The sequence below is a fragment of the Toxorhynchites rutilus genome, chromosome 3, assembly GCF_029784135.1.
Source record: "Toxorhynchites rutilus septentrionalis strain SRP chromosome 3, ASM2978413v1, whole genome shotgun sequence".
NCBI classification, from domain to species: Eukaryota; Metazoa; Arthropoda; class Insecta; order Diptera; family Culicidae; genus Toxorhynchites; species Toxorhynchites rutilus.
In genome coordinates, this window is record NC_073746.1 from 304069854 (window position 1) to 304088915 (window position 19062).

Here is a 19062-nt window from a genome sequence, read left to right on the forward strand (position 1 = left end):
GGTTCAGAAGGCTCCTAACCGCGACGAAAGGCAAAACATGGTAGGGAAGACGCGAGCCCGGAAGCTGTACACCGAAATGCTGACGAAGCCGCATTGCCTGGTAATGGACGACGAAACCTACGTCAAAGCGGACTTTCGTCAGCTGCCGAGCCTGTTGTTCTTCTCCGCAGAGGACAAATTCAGCGTTCCGGAGGAGATTCGCAAGCAGAAACTATCAAAGTTTGCCAAAAAGTACATGGTGTGGCAAGCGATCTGCTCTTGCGGAAAGCGGAGCGCCCCCTTCGTGATGACCGGCACGGTAAACGGGCAGGTTTACCTTAAGGAGTGCCTACAGAAGCGCTTACTACCACTATTGAAGCAGCACGAGGGCCCGTCCATCTTCTGGCCGGATCTCGCTTCGTGCCACTATTCAAAGGACATGTTGGAGTGCTACGAAGCCAACGGGGTCACCTTCGTGCCAAAGGAAATGAACCCGCCCAACGCGCCGGAGCTTCGCCCAATAGAGAAATATTGGGCGATTATGAAGCAGGCCCTCCGGAAGAACCCAAAAGTTGTCCAATCGGAGGCGGACTTCAAGAGAAAATGGATTTCTGTTCAAAAAAAACTACAACCTGACGTTGTACAGAACCTTATGGACGGGGTAAAGAGGAAGGTGCGAGCATACGGGCTTGGGCTCGAAGTATGAATAAAAAGAAAATGCCAAAAGTTGTTTAATAGTTTTTATTTTACTGTCTAAAATTTTCAAAAGGATCGGTCTACTGGGCGAATTTCTACAGCGTTTTTTCCGTGATGCAATTTGATGTGACACACCCTTTATATTTTTTAAACAAGAATATCTCACAGGCTATAATTTGATATGTCAATCATCTAAATTGGTCCAGTAGGAAAAAAAAAGATTTTTCGGACCACATTACAATGGAAATGGGCACCCTAATAATAAATAAAAAAAAAAATACGGGTCTCATAATTTGCAATAAAGAACAAAACTACCACTTTTCGGACTAACAACGCTTATCACGATGTAATTATAGAACATATGGGAATTCAATTTTCCGAAAATCATCATAGAAACATTCAATGTTCAACACGTGCGACAATAGTTTATGTTCATTACCGTGACATACAATTTGCCTGCAAACCTCATTGTGAATTGACTTTCCCACTCCCAAAATTGACTCTTGTGCCATCTCCATTCACTTCAAAGCTATTTCCAATCCGTCAGAGCGCATTGGGCCCGCGCCTCCGGTGGGAGCTGTTTGCAGCACAAACACCGCGCACTAATTACACTCTGCTTTAAATAATCCAATAATAATAATAAAAATTACATTTACATATTTTAATAAAAATCCGAAATTTGCTGACATTGGCACGAAACTCCGCTTCGGGAATAACCAGAAGTTACAATTAAACGACGTATCGTCTTTCGCTCACGGATGAGTAGCTTTCGTTGCCATGCCCCGCGCGATCCGTCGCGGTGGCGGCCGGGGTGTGGTACGCGTCAATATCATAAAAAGTGTTGCGAAACGTCTTACGCTTGCTTCGCGCCAGGTAGAGAGGACAGATTATTTTCCCTCGTGGGGGGTGGGGGGTCAGGGAAAGTGGTACGCGAAGCACGAATCTAGATACCGAAATGAATTTTAATACTTTTATAAAGTTTTTAAATTAACACTTTCAGTCTTCGGTCGCCGGAGTGTACTCGGTTGGGGCGATTGGTGAGCGTTTGACAGTTGTGGTTTCGAGAACCACGCAGCAAAGTGGGAGGAGTCTCGAATCGATACCTTTCTCCCCGCAAAGACTGGGAGGTTCGAGTGAGTTTCTTCGTCAAAGGGTAACTCGCTTAATTCGTAATGCTACTTTGAGCCGTGATCCGCAACTTTTGCGCTGATTATGCAGTTTTGAATAAATTTCACATTGGTGTCACCTTCGCCACACTGATTCCAAACTGTGGAAGTAATCTCATCGGTGTTTGCCTCACGAAATTACATTTCATCAATGGCTTTGGGGAGATTTTCCGCTCCCATTCTGCAGATATTCCAATTGTATGGTGAAATTCGCAAAAAGCGCGCGAGAATTCTGACGACCAATTAACGCAAAATGGAGAGTCATTATTTTATCTGCTGCAGTCACAGAATAACGGGAGGTACCATCCTCTGGGTCGAACAGAAGATTAGGAATCCAAACACTCGGGGAAAGGTGTACGGCACTTAGTAATTAGCCGTTCCCCAACCCTCCGGGATCCGGAAAAACAACTCGAACGGTATTTGGTAGTACGCGAAAGAGTTTCTTAACGGTCGAACGGAACGACAACAGATAGTTGTAATTTTTTATCACCTCCACCGGAGCACCGGATCCTCCTTTTCCTTGGCATTAACACTTCGACAGTCGAACGTCGTTGTCGTGGGTGGTGATACAAACCTATTAATGACAGCCTGTTAACGAGAAGCCAAAATTGATGGCAATAATCGTTCGCGGATGTATTTCGGCATGGCTCGGAAAAATCGCAATTTCCGTTAATGAGAATGACTGCGGCGACGCCGTTGGAGATTAAAACGGGGAAGAGTTGTATTGTTGAAGATTAATTTTGTCAGCCACAAAGTGTTTGAGAGGGAAATTCGCACTCTTGTAGTAAATGATTGCGAGTACTTCAACAGGTATTACGGGATTGTATCTATAGCTGGTAGAGCAGTTATCACAGCTATTGACAACGAGCAGACTTGTTAGCCGATTTCATATGGCGAGATTTTTCTCTTTTCATGTCGAGAGGATCTACTTTATAAACTCCGAATACATTGTTGAACGCCTCAGAATAATACCAAATGAATAATAAAAATGTGAATGGTTGGATCATAACATTTTAATATAAAAACGAGGACTGAAATACAGGTAACTGTCATTGCCATTTTTTAATCTATTTATGTTTTATTGATGGATTATTCATATTTAAACATTTTGAATATCTCGATATTTCTGAAACATTCTTCTGATACGAATCAGCCTAGGAGGCTGAAAATCTCAAAAATAAAGAACTAAAAATAATGAAAACAGTTTTAGGTCGTCCAAAGTGCTTTCAAAGATTCTCATCTTTCATCAGAAAGGAAATCATTCTTGGATAATAAATAGTCCAGAAAAGACATGTTTGATCCTTTATACACTGATGTCTCATTCTGTTATTGGAATAGTTTTTCTTACGTGCTATGCTAACATATTTTGGAACTGATTTTGTAAGCGTGGAACCATTTGAGAGATTTTAAAAACGTGTATATTTTTCTAATTAATTTGATTTTGTTTTGTGGACTTCAGTTTTTTTCGAGTGTCAAGAATTTCGAATTAACACATTGATGACCTCACAGAATGCTTGATATTTGTAGCCGGTATGCACTGGTGAAAACTAGTATTTTTACGAGCTTTATTTAAAGTTATTAATTAATAATTTTTAATAAAGCTCGTAATTTTTTCAATTATAACATACAGGTTCTTACGTGCTATGCTAACATATTTTGGAACTAATTTTGTAAGCGTGGAACCATTTGAGTGATTTTAAAATAGAGGAGGATAACAGAGGTGAAGAAAAATGTGAGTTTGGCTAACACTGGAGTCACATAAATTTGGCACCGTCGAAGTGTAACTTTTAAAAATCATACTTGAATATATTTGATATTTTGCAGATTTAAACTTCTTCTTTTGTCCCACAATATTACCTGCGTCTCTTTCATTCGTATTTTGTTTTTCGATGCCAATATCTTGTCATTAATTTATGTTGAGTAACACGTTGAAAATTACGACTATTCCAGTCTAGAAAGAATTAATTTCTGCGAAAAATGATCCCACCACACTGCAAAACATTTGACGCATTATTGACGTAGGATTACGAAAATATTTTATTCAATTCCTTAATTAACATATCAAATATTGTTTTGGAATATAACGGGTGTTAAATAAAAAATGAGAATTTTTTCAATACCTTTCAGTAACTCAAATAAAGATCATAAAATTTTCTTTCTCCAAGAAAATTGCTCTTTGGGCTCCCTAGAAACAGTAGGCGTGATTGGTTTTGCTAGTTTGAATTTAGTCAAAGCAAAGATGGGGTCGAAACAGCACGTGCTCCGCGAACGCATTATACGGTTCTACGAAACGCATTTCCAGCAAGGAAAAAAGTTCACGGTGGCACATTTTAAGGAAGAAAATGTACCTGTCAGTACGGCATATCGTATCCTGGGTTCCCTGAACGTAGAGCGGAAGGTCGGAAGTGGTCGTCCGGTGAGGATAATGACGAAGCAGAGGAAGACATCGTTAAAGAAGCTGTTTGACAACAAGGACGCAACCAGCCTGCGTGACGCCGGTCGGAAATATGGCTGTTCCCACGTATTGATCCATCGGACCCTCAAGATGGAAGGAATCGTCTGCAGGAAGAAGACGAGGTCGCCGGAGTAGACGGAGGAGCAGATTGAGACGATTAAATCACAGTGTCGGTGGATGACCAAAAAATACCGCGGGACGCCTTTCGTTCTGGACGACGAAAGCTATTTTCCGCTGTCCACAACGCATATTCCAGGAAATGATAATTACTACTCCAGCGACAAGTCATCCACACCGCCTGAAGTGAAATACAAGTTCAAGCACAAGTTTGAAAAAAAGGTTATGTTGTACATCGCCATTTCCGACCGGGGCATTTCAAAGCCTTGGTATAAGCCGAGCGGTCTGGCAATCAACCAACAAATCTATCGAGAAGAGTGCCTCGATAAAATCCTGCTGCCGTTCCTGAACGAGCATCACGCGGATGGGAAGTACGTCTTCTGGCCGGACAAGGCGTCTTCCCATTACGCCAAGAAGACGCTGGCGTATCTTGAGGAGAAAAAGATGCCGTTCGTGCCGAAAGATCGTAACCCAACAAACTTGCCCCAGCCCGCCCAATAGAGGATTTCTCTGGTTCACTCAGTGCCCTAGTGCATAAAAACAATTGGAGGGCCAAGGACACGAACCAACTGACTACAAGAATCCGGAATTGTATTCGGAAAATGGACGTAAGTGCCGTACAACGTTCTTGTGAGAGCATCGCGACAAAGTTGCGTCGATCAGCAGACCACGGCCCTTACTCAAACATTCACTGACATTTTTTTGAAGAAAATACATTATGTTATTAATAAAAAATACTGAAATCGATGAAAAAAAAAATTTTTTTATATGTGATTGAAAAAATTCTCATTTATTATTTAACACCCGTTATATAGGGTTGGGGAAAAAGAAATGTCGTATTTCTGATCGAAATTTGACGCTTCATTTAACATACTTTAAATTATCCAATTTAAGTCAAATATGCGCCGTTTTGTTCGCAAACTTGTTGCCATTTAGAAGGCAACATCATTATCCCCCCCTTATAAAACCCCCCCTCCTTATTTGCAAAAAACTCAGACAGCCAGTTTTCGCAAGCCTCTTTTGGGGCAAACTTAGTATCACCATGAGCGTTTTGCATGGACCGGAAGAGATGATAATCACTTGGAGCCAGGTCCGGACTATACGGTGGGGCAATAGGACATCCCATCCGAGCTCCCGTAGCTTCTGGTGGGTCATCAAAGATGTGTTAGGCCGAGCGTTGTCCTGGTGGTAAACAACACCATTCCTATTGATCATTTCTGGCCGCTTCTGCTCAATCGCCTGCTTCAAACGGTCAAGCTGCTCACAGTAGAGAACCGAGTTGAGGGTCTGGCCATAGTTGAGCAGCTCATAGTGGATGATTCCTTCCAATCCCACCAAACACACAGTAAAACCTTCCTGGCCGTCAATCCGGGCTTGGCGATGGTTTGGGCCGGCTCACCGCGCTTTGATCACGACTTTTTTCGCTTTAGGTTGTCGTACGTGATCCACTTTTCATCACCAGTCACCATCTTCTTCAAAAATGGGTCGAGTTCGTTCCATTTCAGCAGTGCATCGCAAGCGTTGATTTGGTCTAAAAAATATGTTTGCGTCATTTCGTGTGGCACGACAATTCTTTTTCCCCAACCCAATAATATAAGACCAGGTGATGATCTTGCTGCTTTGTGTCATTGTGAACAAACAATGCTCCAATTTATATTCTAGGGTGTAGGTATTGGTGACTACCATACACTGCATGATTTTGATATATGTGCAAGCGCTGTAGACGAATGTTTTCGTATATTCAACTGTCAAGTTTCCATAAGACCAGTTACATTTTCCGTTGTTTTAGTTGTTTTGATCAATTAAATCTGGAAAATGTCGAATGGGAAAAGTCCTCACGAAGAGAGAAGAGAGACAAATCGATGCATTTCTCCAAGAAAATGTTGGTATCAGAGAAATTTCTCGTCGGATTGGACGATCCAATCAAGTAATTCTCAGCTATTTGGCGAATCCTCAAGAATATGGTAAGAAGAAGAGAGCTCCACGTAAATCGAAGCTCTCTAAGCGGGATTAGCGGGAAATAGCTAAAACAGATTCGAATAGCTCACAACCGCATGTGCAAATAAAGCATCATTTCAACTACTTAACTGCTCGGGTGACAATTCATCAAATTTTGGTAAAAATCCTCACATGAAGAGGGCTTAAAAGGTTAAAACTCCTCATTTTACACCATCTCACCTCGGAAGACGTCTGAGTTTTGCCAAAGCTAACATGAACCGACAGTGGGACATGGTTTGTTGTGACAATAGATGGTTCCAAAAGAAATACATTTTGCTATATACCATAACGAGGAGTTCTTCAATGTATAGGTTATCTTCACTGACGAAAACAAGTTCAATATGGATTGTCCAGATGGTTTCAACGGGTACTGGTGTGTTTTACGGAAGAAGGAACAGTTTTTTTCAACCAGGAATTTTGGTGAAGGTTCGTGTATGGTTTGGGCGGGATTCTGCGCAACCGCAAAGCTCAAAATAGCTTTCGCATAATTCAAGGATTACACACATGTTCTGGAATCCTCTCTCCTACCGTTTTTGCGTGGATATCGTCACAAAAAAAAATCACATTCCATCAAAACAATGTTTCTATTCATACCAGCAAGTTATCTAAGCAATGGATTAAGGACCAACTTAAATCCTATTAAAAATCTTAGGGGGATCCTTGTACGCAGAATCTACACTGAGGGAAAACGGTACACCAAGATTGAAGAACTCAAGGTCGCAATTTCGGAAAAATGGAAAAATATCGAGAACTCCGTTCAGCAGAATCTGGTAAATAGTATTCCAACACGAATTTTCAAGGTTATTAGTCGAAATGACAAGGTTACCAATTATTGACATGTAAATCAGCCTACCGTTTTGAATTTTTCATTGATAATACTTGTGAATTTTGAAATGCTGAAGTCATCATATTAAAGCACAATAAATAAAATAAATAAAAACAACTCTATTGAACGGAATTGACGTTAAATATACTTTATCCTGAGCAGTCTACAATGCATGAATGTATCTTGTTGAAATTCTAACTATTTGTTTTGCAACGTAATAGAATCATGGTGGTCTTATAGAAGTTGGACAGAGTATAGTCTCATGTTTGAAACCATAGAGCAAAACCAGGGCTTAGGACTTAGTGAAACCTACGATCGAAAGCTGAGGTTAAAGGTATTGAGATAATTCACGCAAACTTTCGGACCACAACATCGTCACAAACACAACTCTAACCAAAAATTTGCAGCAGAATTGCGTAATTGGTTCCAAGATGCTGCAGACATGGAGATATCATGGCCGCTGAGGTTGACCAACAGAGAGTCCAAACTTTGATGGAGGGTATCCTATGAAAAGTACGAAAATTCAATGTGTAAGGGAATAAGTTTTACAATATTGTTTTCTGAAAGAACAATAAATTATCTATATTTTGATATAAAAACATTCTTTGAACCTTCAACCAATCTCGAGATACAATTTTTTTATTAGCAGGCAAACTTTTTAATGTCATCAGTAATGGGTTCGATTCACAGCGGTTAGTTGCCCATCATTAGGGAGTGGTTACCTCATATCAAGGATAATTATGGACTCAGATGAAATTTCTACGCCAAATGACACGTCTTTAATGTAACGGGCAAGATTGCTCCTTGCAAGAAGGGGCATCGAACACGAAGCCTCCGGCATGATATGTGACTAATGACTTGGCCACGGGAACCATTCAGCCCTATTCTTTATTCCGACGGATTTCCATTCCGTTCGAAACCGTTATTTCGTTCGAGTTATAATTTCGCATTCCTCATTTCGAACGTTTTGCCCATTTAATGTTCGAAGAGAAACAGATCGAACGAAATGCAAAAACAACTCGAACAGAACACAGAATGGAATTTTATCAAATCGATCGAAACACAGAATAGGGGTGATTATCGAGATCCCTTCGAAGTAAAATTTATTTACGTTTGAAATGTTTCTTTTTTTACGAAACAAAAAGAATTGAATCAGGCTATTAAAGCTATTATTATTGAATAATAAAGTGTCTCTTTGAGATAAAAACTTAAAACAAGCTGTTCGCGGTTTCGCGGTTTTAGAGGAGTCTGAACCATAGATAACCGCCATAGATAACGTGTCATAACATAACATGTCAAAAATTCGCAGAAATATGTGTTCTTGTTTTCGAGATGAATTTTTAAAATTTGGAAATTATTAAAAAACATATAAAATATATATCCATTGCATACCAAACCGATATAGTGGTTTTCAGATATCCGCAAAAAGTGGTAGTTTTGTTCCTTATCGCAAAATATTAGACCCGTATTTTTTTATTTTATCGTTAGGATGACCATTTTGATTTTAGGGTAGTCAAAAAATCATTTTTTCCCATTTTTTTCCAAAAATAACTTTTTTCAAATACTCATAACTTTTGAACCACAACGCCGATTCAGATTATCGTCATATCAAATTAAAGTCAATCAGCTAGTCTTTTTTTGGAAAAATATCACACTTTGTAATTTGTATTTCGTGTTCGTAATTATCGATTGTATCTGTTTTTTATAGTTTGCATGGTTTCGGTACCAAGGGCGCCATATTTTTTTTTATTTTCTCTTGAAGACTGAGAATTTTTTACATAATCAAAATCAGATATGTGTTTTTTCAAGTTATGATTTTTCAAAGTTAAATAGTTTGGAACATCAACTTTTTCCCCATTCTCCTATTCTCAAAAATTCATAACTTTTGAACTACTGATCCGATTCAGATGATCTATATATCAAACTGAAGCCAATTAGCTAGACTTCTTTAGAAAAATATTTATTTATAAATAAAAGTCACAGAAGGGTTGTGTTCGAGACACGACCGCATAGTTGGCGTAGGATTCCGTTAGGCTATCTGTTGATTTTGGATATGTTTGAAGAATTAAATTGTTAAAATCTTTGATAATGATTAGGTTTCAATAACTCTGTTAGGGAACACATTTCGGTGGGAACAAAAGCTCCCCCTACTTTCGTGTATTTGCAATGTCGATTTTCACCAAGCAGCTTGGTTTTGATGTCTCTGTTAGAGACCCGCCGCATGTGTCGTCAATTTCGACCAATCAGAAGTGGGTATTTCAGTTAGGATAGGAGTTGAGCTTTTTCAATTTTTTCGATAGTTAGTTTCATGACATATATTATTTTCTTCAATACAAAAAATTGTTATGGAGTGCCGAAATCGATTGATGCAAAAATTTCATCAACACATCAAGAAATGACTGAGCAATAAGCGTTACAAATTGGACAATTTTCACGATGTGCTCGATTTTGGATTTTCAATTTGTACCCCAATATGTTCCCGAAAGACGTAATCCTACGTAAAAAATTGGATTTTATTTGCGTGATTATTGATTGTATCTGTTTTTATAGCTTATGTGGTTTCGGGACCAAGGGCGCTTTAATTTTTATTTTTTTTCCTAAAAGCAGAGTATTTTTTTACATAACATGTCCAAAAATCAGAGATGTATTCCTTTTCGTTTTTGAGTCATTATATTTTAAAGTTAACATGGTTTTTAGTCTTCATTCGATATTCCTATGCGACTTGACGATGCAAATGGAATTCCATTGTTTTTGGGAGTTTAATATTTTTTCAAAGAAGACTAACTCATTGACTTCAATTTAATATGTCGGTCATCTAAACCGGTCTGGTGGTTCAAAAGTTATGAATTATATATAAAAGCCTTTACCCGTGCTTGTGATCAATTAGATAAACAAACAAACAAAAACTGGAATTTCAATAATTTTGACAACATTTATCAACAAATACAGTGCAATAATATTTGGGTCCCATAAAGGTATAAAATGTATAAAAGAAATGTCAGTACCATAAAAAAGGCATAAAAGAAATATCAGTATCAAAATCCCTCCGTCCATAAGAAATACTTAGTAAAGTATTTCAAATGCATTGACACAACTAACAGATCCAACGCACCTGTTTTGTCGATCTTTACATTTGAGACCTACTTAAGAGTGCAAATTATCCCAACGCTTTGACGAAAAACGCGAAATGTGCCGCTGAGGCCGCCTACATTCGCTTGGTTGTGACTAGCACCAGAAGACTCCTGGGTTAAAGTGGCAAAATTAGCCCATCCTTTCATCGCCACAGCCGCGCCTCCTCATACACACTCCTACTGCTCGGGCCCCAAGAAGCAATGCGAGGAAAGTGTGTATGCTGAAGCAGTCCCAAATAGCAAACGGGCACATATTTATTTATCCACCAAAGCGAAGCTTGAACTCGCGGCGGCGGTTGTTTTCCAGAAAAACCCGCTCCTTGCCCTCGGATTCCTGGAAGAGAACGGTCTGCTCGTTTGCGCGCGAACCCATTGTAGGCCTCCGGTATCGTGGTATGATTTTGCGTGATGCGGTTCCGCGTGTGTTTGAAAGCGATTGCCTAAATGTACAACCTATGTTCCGCCGGCGTGGGTCCGCTCCTTTCGCCAGGCTCGACACCGACTTTGCATCCGCGAACCCGAGAAGGAATCGGCCCGGGTCCTTTAGGCCGTGCGGGGTGACAGAGAGAGCACGCTTTCAAGCGAAAGGATTAAATAGCGCAATGTTTATAGATTTTTATTTACATTTAAATTTATAAATTAATTTGAAGAAAATGCAAAATACATGTTGGAAATTCCGGAAAGTTTTCGATTTATTTGCGTTTTTCTGCCGTTGTGCGCTGGTAGTGGGCGACGGCAGACGTTGGCGGGAGGACGTTGTATTCGGTTGAGAGGTTTTTCGGTGGAAAAAGGATTTGTTTGCACGCCGCGAAGATCATAATTTCCCGGCAAAAGAGCGCTTTGATAGTATCGTGGAAGTGGATGTGTGTGTTTGTGCACAGGGGTATCGCGGGAGATGCTCTTATGTTTGTTATTATCGGCAGAGGGGGTCGGTGAGTGTACCACCAAGGAAAAGTTCACACAGACTTTATATGTTACGGATTAATATTAGTCGAGTTATTTATTTACATGGGCTTACACTTTCGGGGGAATTCGTTTTAGCTGGTTGTGGTTTCACGTGCCCAGGAAATGCCTTCGAGTGATACTTATAAACAGAACGAATGAAACGATCCTTCGCTGTTCGCATAAATAGTGGAATAAAAAAATTATATATCACATTTGGTTTTATTTTTTAGATTAATGCATATACCTCTCTCATTTCAGCTCCTTCAACGTGGACGAACATCTCTTCATCGAGAACACAAATCTAGACATCCTGCAAATCCGCTGGCATCCGGCATCGCCAACGGATTCCTACATTCTGGCCCTTCTCTCGGACAATTCGATTCGGTACGTACAAGTGGCCACATTTGTCACGTCTACATTTGTCCTGTTAATTTATAAGACTATTATAGCTTCTCATCTGACAAGACAACGAACATTTTCAACTTGTTTGCTCAGAAAAGCATCCACCAGCAGCAAAGAACGAACCGTCGCTCACACCGTTCATAACCCCGTCTGCTCGGGTAGGCCTTTTCTCATTATTGCGCCCGGTTCTAGTCTGTCACGCTTGACCTAACCTCAAAAACCGCGCAGACCGCGTTCAACGCCGTCGTGGTCTTCGCCCTTGTCATCCGAGTCATCGTTGTTCGGTGTGTAGCCTTTTCAATAACTGCCGGACCAAAAAAGTGAGGCAGAAAAAAATTCCGGGGCAACCATATATTAGGTCGTGTCAAGTGACGATGAAATTTCTTTACCCAATCCCACTGTGCCAAAGCGCACCAACGCAAGAAGCAATAACAATCAACTTGCTCTAACTCCCGCTTCGTCGCCTTTTTCTCCCATTGCAGTGTCTACGATGTGAACTCATTGCGCCATGTTTGGCGTGTTGGACTTTCGCCCTCGCACATCAACGGTGGCGGCTCTGGCAGACCAACGGCCACTAGCGGCGCTGGCCCAGCCGGTGGGGTCTCCGTCAAGCTGGCCTATCTGAGCAGCCTCGGCGACACGGCCGTTGATTTTGACATCGCACCGCCACGTGTGGTTTCGGCCAGCGCCAATACAGTATCCTCCTCGACGACGACGCTGCTTTCCACGACGACCACTATGATGCGGGACGGTTTGTCGACGACGGCCAACGCCGGCAGTGGCAAGGTGAGTTTTTGATTTTATTATTTTCTGCTTTAGACCTGCGAGTTGGAGAAATGATTTTGTTTATTTCATTACGATTAATGATTCTAGATCTAGTCACAGCCAAATAAATGTTCGAAAAACTTAGAGGGTTGTGTCCGAGACATAACCGAATACTTGACGTAAAATTACGTTACAATATGTGGGTCTCCGTCAAGCGTGTATATATATGTATATAGAAAGAAGGGCACATTCGGACACTTTTTTCCTTGATTTTTAATATTTTCCGTAAACTTAAAAAAAGTCCTGAATTCATCCTGGTTGTCCATCATATACGCTTTCGGTGGTATTTTCTTCTTTGCCTCTAACATATACATATCGAACCTCTCCATGCATCATGAAACAGCAGGATCGTACAGACTATATAGACCGCATAGTTTTACTAGCAACATGCTCCAGTGAGAAACAAAAACTCTCTCGTTTTATCTCTTTTCTCATTCGTTGCTCTCCGCAAATGGTGACCGAATGATGACGTAATTTTTCTTGTATCATTTATTGGTTTGCACTTGTCAGTGGGTTTCGCTATAATAGAACGGGACGATATATGCGGTTCAAACTTGTATGCAGGCTTCGAAAATGTTGTGCGATGTTTGGTACAGCTCGAATATGCAAACAACAGTTTTCGCTCTTCTCTTGGTTTAATCATTTAGTGCAACACAAGTGATCACTGTCATTCATACAAGTACACTAGAGTGCCAATGGGTGTATGGGAAAAAAGTGACCCTCGAATTTTCAAAGCGAACTTCATTAAAAATGTTGATTCCTACGAAAAACTATCCTCTGCAAAATATAAGCTCAATCGAACTTCATTTACTAGTGTCGCACAGCGGTCTAAGTTTGAGTTATTTGAAAACCGAAGAATCACCCAAGGGGGGTGATTTTTCGGTTTTCAGAAAACTTAAAGTTTCACATCTGCGACAATAGTAAATGAAGTCCGAATGAGCTAATATTTTGCATAGGGTATTTTATCGTGCAAATCAACATTTTGCAGGGAGTTCCGTATGAAAAATCGATATGACGAGTTTCATTGGCACCCCTTCCGAAAAAAACGACTAAATCCCAGAGCGTCGATTTTTGGAAAAAAGACGGGTGGGTAATGTCGGGGACATAACCGGAGTGACGTAGGACCATACAAAAGGGACAGCTTTTGCTAAATATATATTTTAAATATATTGTTTTATTTTCTTCTCCTACGTGAATACCTACTTATCTACCTGAAAAATGGATTAGTTTACTGTTTACTCTTTATGAACATGTTGGGGGTTCATAAAAGAACCTATGGTGATGTGTTTTTGCGTTTTTTTTAACAAACTTCTTTTGGCGTATGCACATATCGTACAATCAAAATGATGGCTGTGATAGGGAATGCATAGGTGGTCATCAGCTCATTCACTATCATATATTTCACTATTGAGCACATTACCGTACCTTAAACTGTGGTTTCGGAGACGAATGAATTGTAAGATTTGTAGTCTCCGCAAACAAAGTAAATAAAAATGAAAAAGAACTGAGGTTTTGGAGACGAACTCTACGATCTGTCGAGAAATAAACGAGCTATAAGCGTTCTGAAAAACCAACAGTAAATACAGGGACGGATGACCTTCGGATTAAAGTCCTTTAAAATAAGAACACAGCAGCAGGAACTACATAGCTCATCATGTTGCTCCTTAGTTATTTTTCTATACAATGCAGATGTAACGTCAGTCAAATTTCAACATCAGTTATCAACCAAAGAAAGCAGTTCATGCTACCGAGAAAATTCATTAATGCCATCCTGCATACAATGTGTTGTAATTTGAAGCCACTTTTAATTTGGAAACCATACATGGGTTTGTAAAAAATGAATGATCAATTTAAAAGAACCCAACCACCAATAAGTTCAAGAACAAGCATATACAAAAAAAATCAGTTTATATCATATGTCATATTATGTCACTTTAGAATGCATTGGTATTGTAAATAACTTTTAATAACTCTTCTTTGAATGGTTTAATGGCCATGAAAAGCGCCGTGTTTTACGGAGGCTAGTTTTGCCACCAAAGCAGGTTGTATAAACAAACTTTTTCCTTCTTCTACCTGCTGCCGTTTTGCGATTGCGTTTGCCACTCGCTGAAACTAGTTGTTGCCACCGAACCGAATGTGCTCAACTCGAGCACTCCGGCGGCAGAAATTCTATAACCGCTATTAGGTATACTGGTGCTACGGCACCAATCCGTTGATGCGGTGAGATGTGAAATGATGCCATACAACCACACTGATTTACGGTTTGAAAGAGAATGATATATTTTTCAGCGGATCCGCGCGTTTTGTACTTTAGCGGTACACGCTCACAGGATAGAGACAAATCGGCAGACTCTTTGGCTGAGTCCAACGAGACGAACGAATGAGCGTTAAAAGGCAGCGATGGCAAAAAAAATACATTCATAGAGGCGAATGAACTGAAAAGTTTAAACCCTCTTAAAGCCAAAAAGAAGAAGAAGAAGAAGAAAATACATTCATTACGATTTATTCGCTCGTTGGATTCAGATGCAGGCTAAAAAAGGTCCTTTTCAGGATCACAAAATTATCTTTAATCTAAAGAGTTTATTGTTTTGTTATCACTCGATATCCCCATCTTGTTCGGCTAAACCTTCCTGTTTAGCGATTGCGTTTGCCCCTCGCCACAGCTTTCACAGTTAGAAAATTTCTTCCCATCCAGCTTGTGACTGTGACTGTGAGTTACTGTACAACATAAATTATATTTAATGTGACGTGCCGAAACACCACTCAGTGTCGCATTGGAGGCGATTTTAACCTGTAATTGAACATTTGCGATGACAGTGGTACAGTGTCCACTTTTAATGTGGGGTCAAAATTTGGACCCCGAACTCTATATTTACAAAAATGTCCAAATAAATATGTCGCATTACAGGTCCGTCCAATTAGCTAAATGTCGAGCTAAATGTAAATGACTGTACTTTCAATCTAAAATCAATTTAAGAATTGGTGAAAATTGAATAATCGGGAAAGTCCCCAACCATCAATAAGCTCAGAACAACTGCCAAATTCTCATACTCAAACAAATTATCTCCTGGCAAACAAATTATGAAAAAATAAATTTGTGTTTTATTATTATTTGGGATATTGTTTTAGAAAGCATTGAACTGTATTTCGTAAACTCTTTTTTGGAAGGTTTAATGGCCCTGAAAAGCGCCATGTTTTATGGAATGGTTCCAATTTAGAAAACTTAGTACTCGTGGTTTTGAAAAAAAAAACCATTTCGAACGCCCTCGATGCCGCCTTGTTCTGGATTTGCCACCAAAGCAGTTTGTATAAAGAACAAACTTTTTTCTTCTGCTACCTGCTGCCGTTTTGCGATTGCGTTTGCCACTCGCCACTCGCTGCAACTGCCTGTTGTTGTCTTGATGTCCACCGAACCGAATGTGTTCTGTTCTGAATGCGAGTTTTCTTATCGTCGCGAGCAGCTTTACCAGCTAACTCGATCACTTCGGCGGCCGGAACTATATAACGGCGGCTAGGTGGATTGGTACTAACGTGCTCGGCCTAGCTACCCTTGTGGAGCAATTGGTGAATACACCTACGGGGAATTGCAAACCAACACGGTTCGAGCGGGATTTTGCCTTTCTCTTCACTTTTCCTCCTTTGCCATGTCCAGACATGGCTGCTTGTGTTGGTTTGTTGATGTGATGTGATGCGAAACGATGTGGTGTACGGTTTCGATGAGAATGATCGTTACGGCAGCGGAGCGGGGATTTTTAAGCTGACTGGCTGGCTCGAGAATTATGCATGTGTGAGACTGCGACCAATGTTTCGTTCATTTTTTTTTCTTTTTCCTTTCCAATCGTGCTTCATTGTATTTTGCTGCTGCTCTGGTTGCCCTGGACGGTACGATTTGAGGAGCACAAAATGGACCAATCAAAAATGGGCACATAGTGCATTTGGACAATGCTTGATATTTCACAATTATTTAATTATTTATCTCAAGAAAAATGAAATGTTATTCGTTATGATAGATGCGTAGATATATTTCCTATCAATTGATGCAAAAACCTTTGCGATCTATTGAGAAATGCTCGAGTTATAAGCGTTCCAAATCTTGCATTTTTTCCTACTTGTTCAGTGCCTAGATTTTCATTTCACCCCCTATATCTTCTGCTTAGACGTAGTCCTACGTCAAAAAAATTCGAGATGACAGTAAATCTCGACGTTTCATGCAATTTGAAGACATTTGGCATCAAAAAAATTTATTCTAAAACCCAGATTTCCTCTACTCCCCCCTTGGGTGATTTTTCGGTTTTCAAAAAACTCAAACTTGGACCGCTGTGCGACACTAGTAAATGAAGTCCGATTGAGCTTCTATTTTACACAGGATAGTTTTTCGTGGGAATCAACATTTTTAATCAAGTTCGCTTTGAAAATTCGAGATGGCCATTTTCATTGGCACTCTCAAGTACACCCATATTTCGCTATACGGCCGATTTTCATATGGCATTTCGCTATAACGGCGCTCTTCAATTCAGACATGTTTCCGATTTACGGCCTAAAATGTTTCGTTATAACGGCAAAAAAAATTGAGGATTGGTTCAAAAATCACAAAAATATTTGCGAGACAATAACTTAAGCAACAAAAAAATTAGGTATGTATACATACAAATATTCATGTATCATGAAGTTGTTTCATTTTTGTTTATAGATTATTGTTGTTACATGTATGTTACACGTATGTTGTATGTATTATATGTTTTGCTAGCTGTACCCTACCACGCTTAGCTGTGGCACATTGTGTTTGCATAGTTGAGTTGAATTTTTCATTTTGTTTATGTTGTAACAACAATCCTAGATGTTCTTTGTTTTATATATTGTAACATAGTTTGAGCTCAATCGATTCCGTACTCTTCGAGTTTTTAACGCGTACATAAACGAACAGAACATTTATATATATATATATATATATATATATATATATATATATGTATATATATATATATATATATATATATATATATATATATATATATATATATATATATATATATATATATATATATATATATATACAAAAGTACATGGTGTGGCAAGCGATCTGCTCTTGCGGAAAGCGGAGCGCCCCCTTCGTGATGACCGGCACGGTAAACGGGCAGGTTTACCTTAAGGAGTGCCTACAGAAGCGCTTACTACCACTATTGAAGCAGCACGAGGGCCCGACCATCTTCTGGCCGGATCTCGCTTCGTGACACTATTCAAAGGACGTGTTGGAGTGCTACGAAGCCAACGGGGTCACCTTCGTGCCAAAGGAAATGAACCCGCCCAACGCGCCGGAGCTTCGCCCAATAAAGAAATATTGGGCGATTATGAAGCAGGCCCTCCGGAAGAACCCAAAAGTTGTCAAATCGGAGGCGGACTTCAAGAGAAAATGGATTTCTGTTCAAAAAAAACTACAAACTGACGTTGTACAGAACCTTATGGACGGGGTAAAGAGGAAGGTGCGAGCATACGGGCTTGGGCTCGAAGTATGAATAAAAAGAAAATGCCAAAAGTTGTTTAATAGTTTTTATTTTACTGTCTAAAATTTTCAATAGGATCGGTCTACTGGGCGAATTTCTACAGCGTTTTTTCCGTGATGCAATTTGATGTGACACACCCTTTATTATTGAATTCGTAACATTTTTATATATCAATTATCGCGATTTAAATGCTCTGTTAACTATTTTCTTTTTAGAAACATGTTAAGAACTTGTCAAACGTTCAGAATTTCATGACTTTTGAATAACCCCCTTACTTCATTGGAGCTGTCGTATGTCGAAATATAAATGAAAATAAAAATCGCTCACTCGGTAGCCATTCGGCCGTAGTTTTGTGCATTTAGAATTTAAGGAATTTCTAACGAAGTTTAGTTTATTTGTCCTGCTATTTCCGACAAATCAACAGTTTGGACGACTGTTCACATATTCTATGAGAGGTGAACTTATATTTTGTTTAATTTCAGCGATTATTTCGCATAGAAATTACTTTGTTGTTTTGGGGCAAAGTGGTCAGTGGAGAATTACTACTGACAATGTCCTGTTTCCAGAAGCTGATACAACTTGTCACCTTCTGCTCTTCAAGGGGTCCCTTTTGTGGTTCGATCCAGGAAAAGTATGCCACCCCAATTAATACCTGGCCTCATTATGAAAAACGTTATGTATTTCCTACTACGTTTTTTTTACGTATGAGGAAATTTCAATTCAAATTTCAATTTCAAATTTCAAAAACTCTAGGTGAATAGACCTAGCTCATTTCACACATGTAACTACTATTTCAATAACGATTTAAACAAATTTGGGCAGGAAAATATGCATGATATGTGCGAGTGACAACTTTGCTCGGCTTCGTTACTGGAATAGGGCCCTATATGTTCTTCCTCATTTGAGGATTATGTTCTCTGAAGTTTGAGTCGATCCCTTCTTAGTTTCCATGGCCTTATAAAAAGTTAAAGATATTCAAAATCAATATTCAATAGGGGAAAGGGAGTCAGTTTCGGACAAC

General features: G+C 39.7%; 1 protein-coding gene across 1 annotated transcript in view; it reads left to right on the forward strand.

The window, feature by feature from the left end:
• Positions 1-19062, forward strand: part of LOC129778341 (nuclear pore complex protein Nup88) — a 191234-nt gene that overhangs the window by 153592 nt on the left and 18580 nt on the right. The window contains exons 3-4 of the mRNA XM_055785207.1: positions 11572-11697; positions 12198-12501. Coding sequence (XP_055641182.1) covers positions 11572-11697; positions 12198-12501 — 430 coding nt within the window. The remainder of the gene's footprint in view (positions 1-11571; positions 11698-12197; positions 12502-19062) is intronic.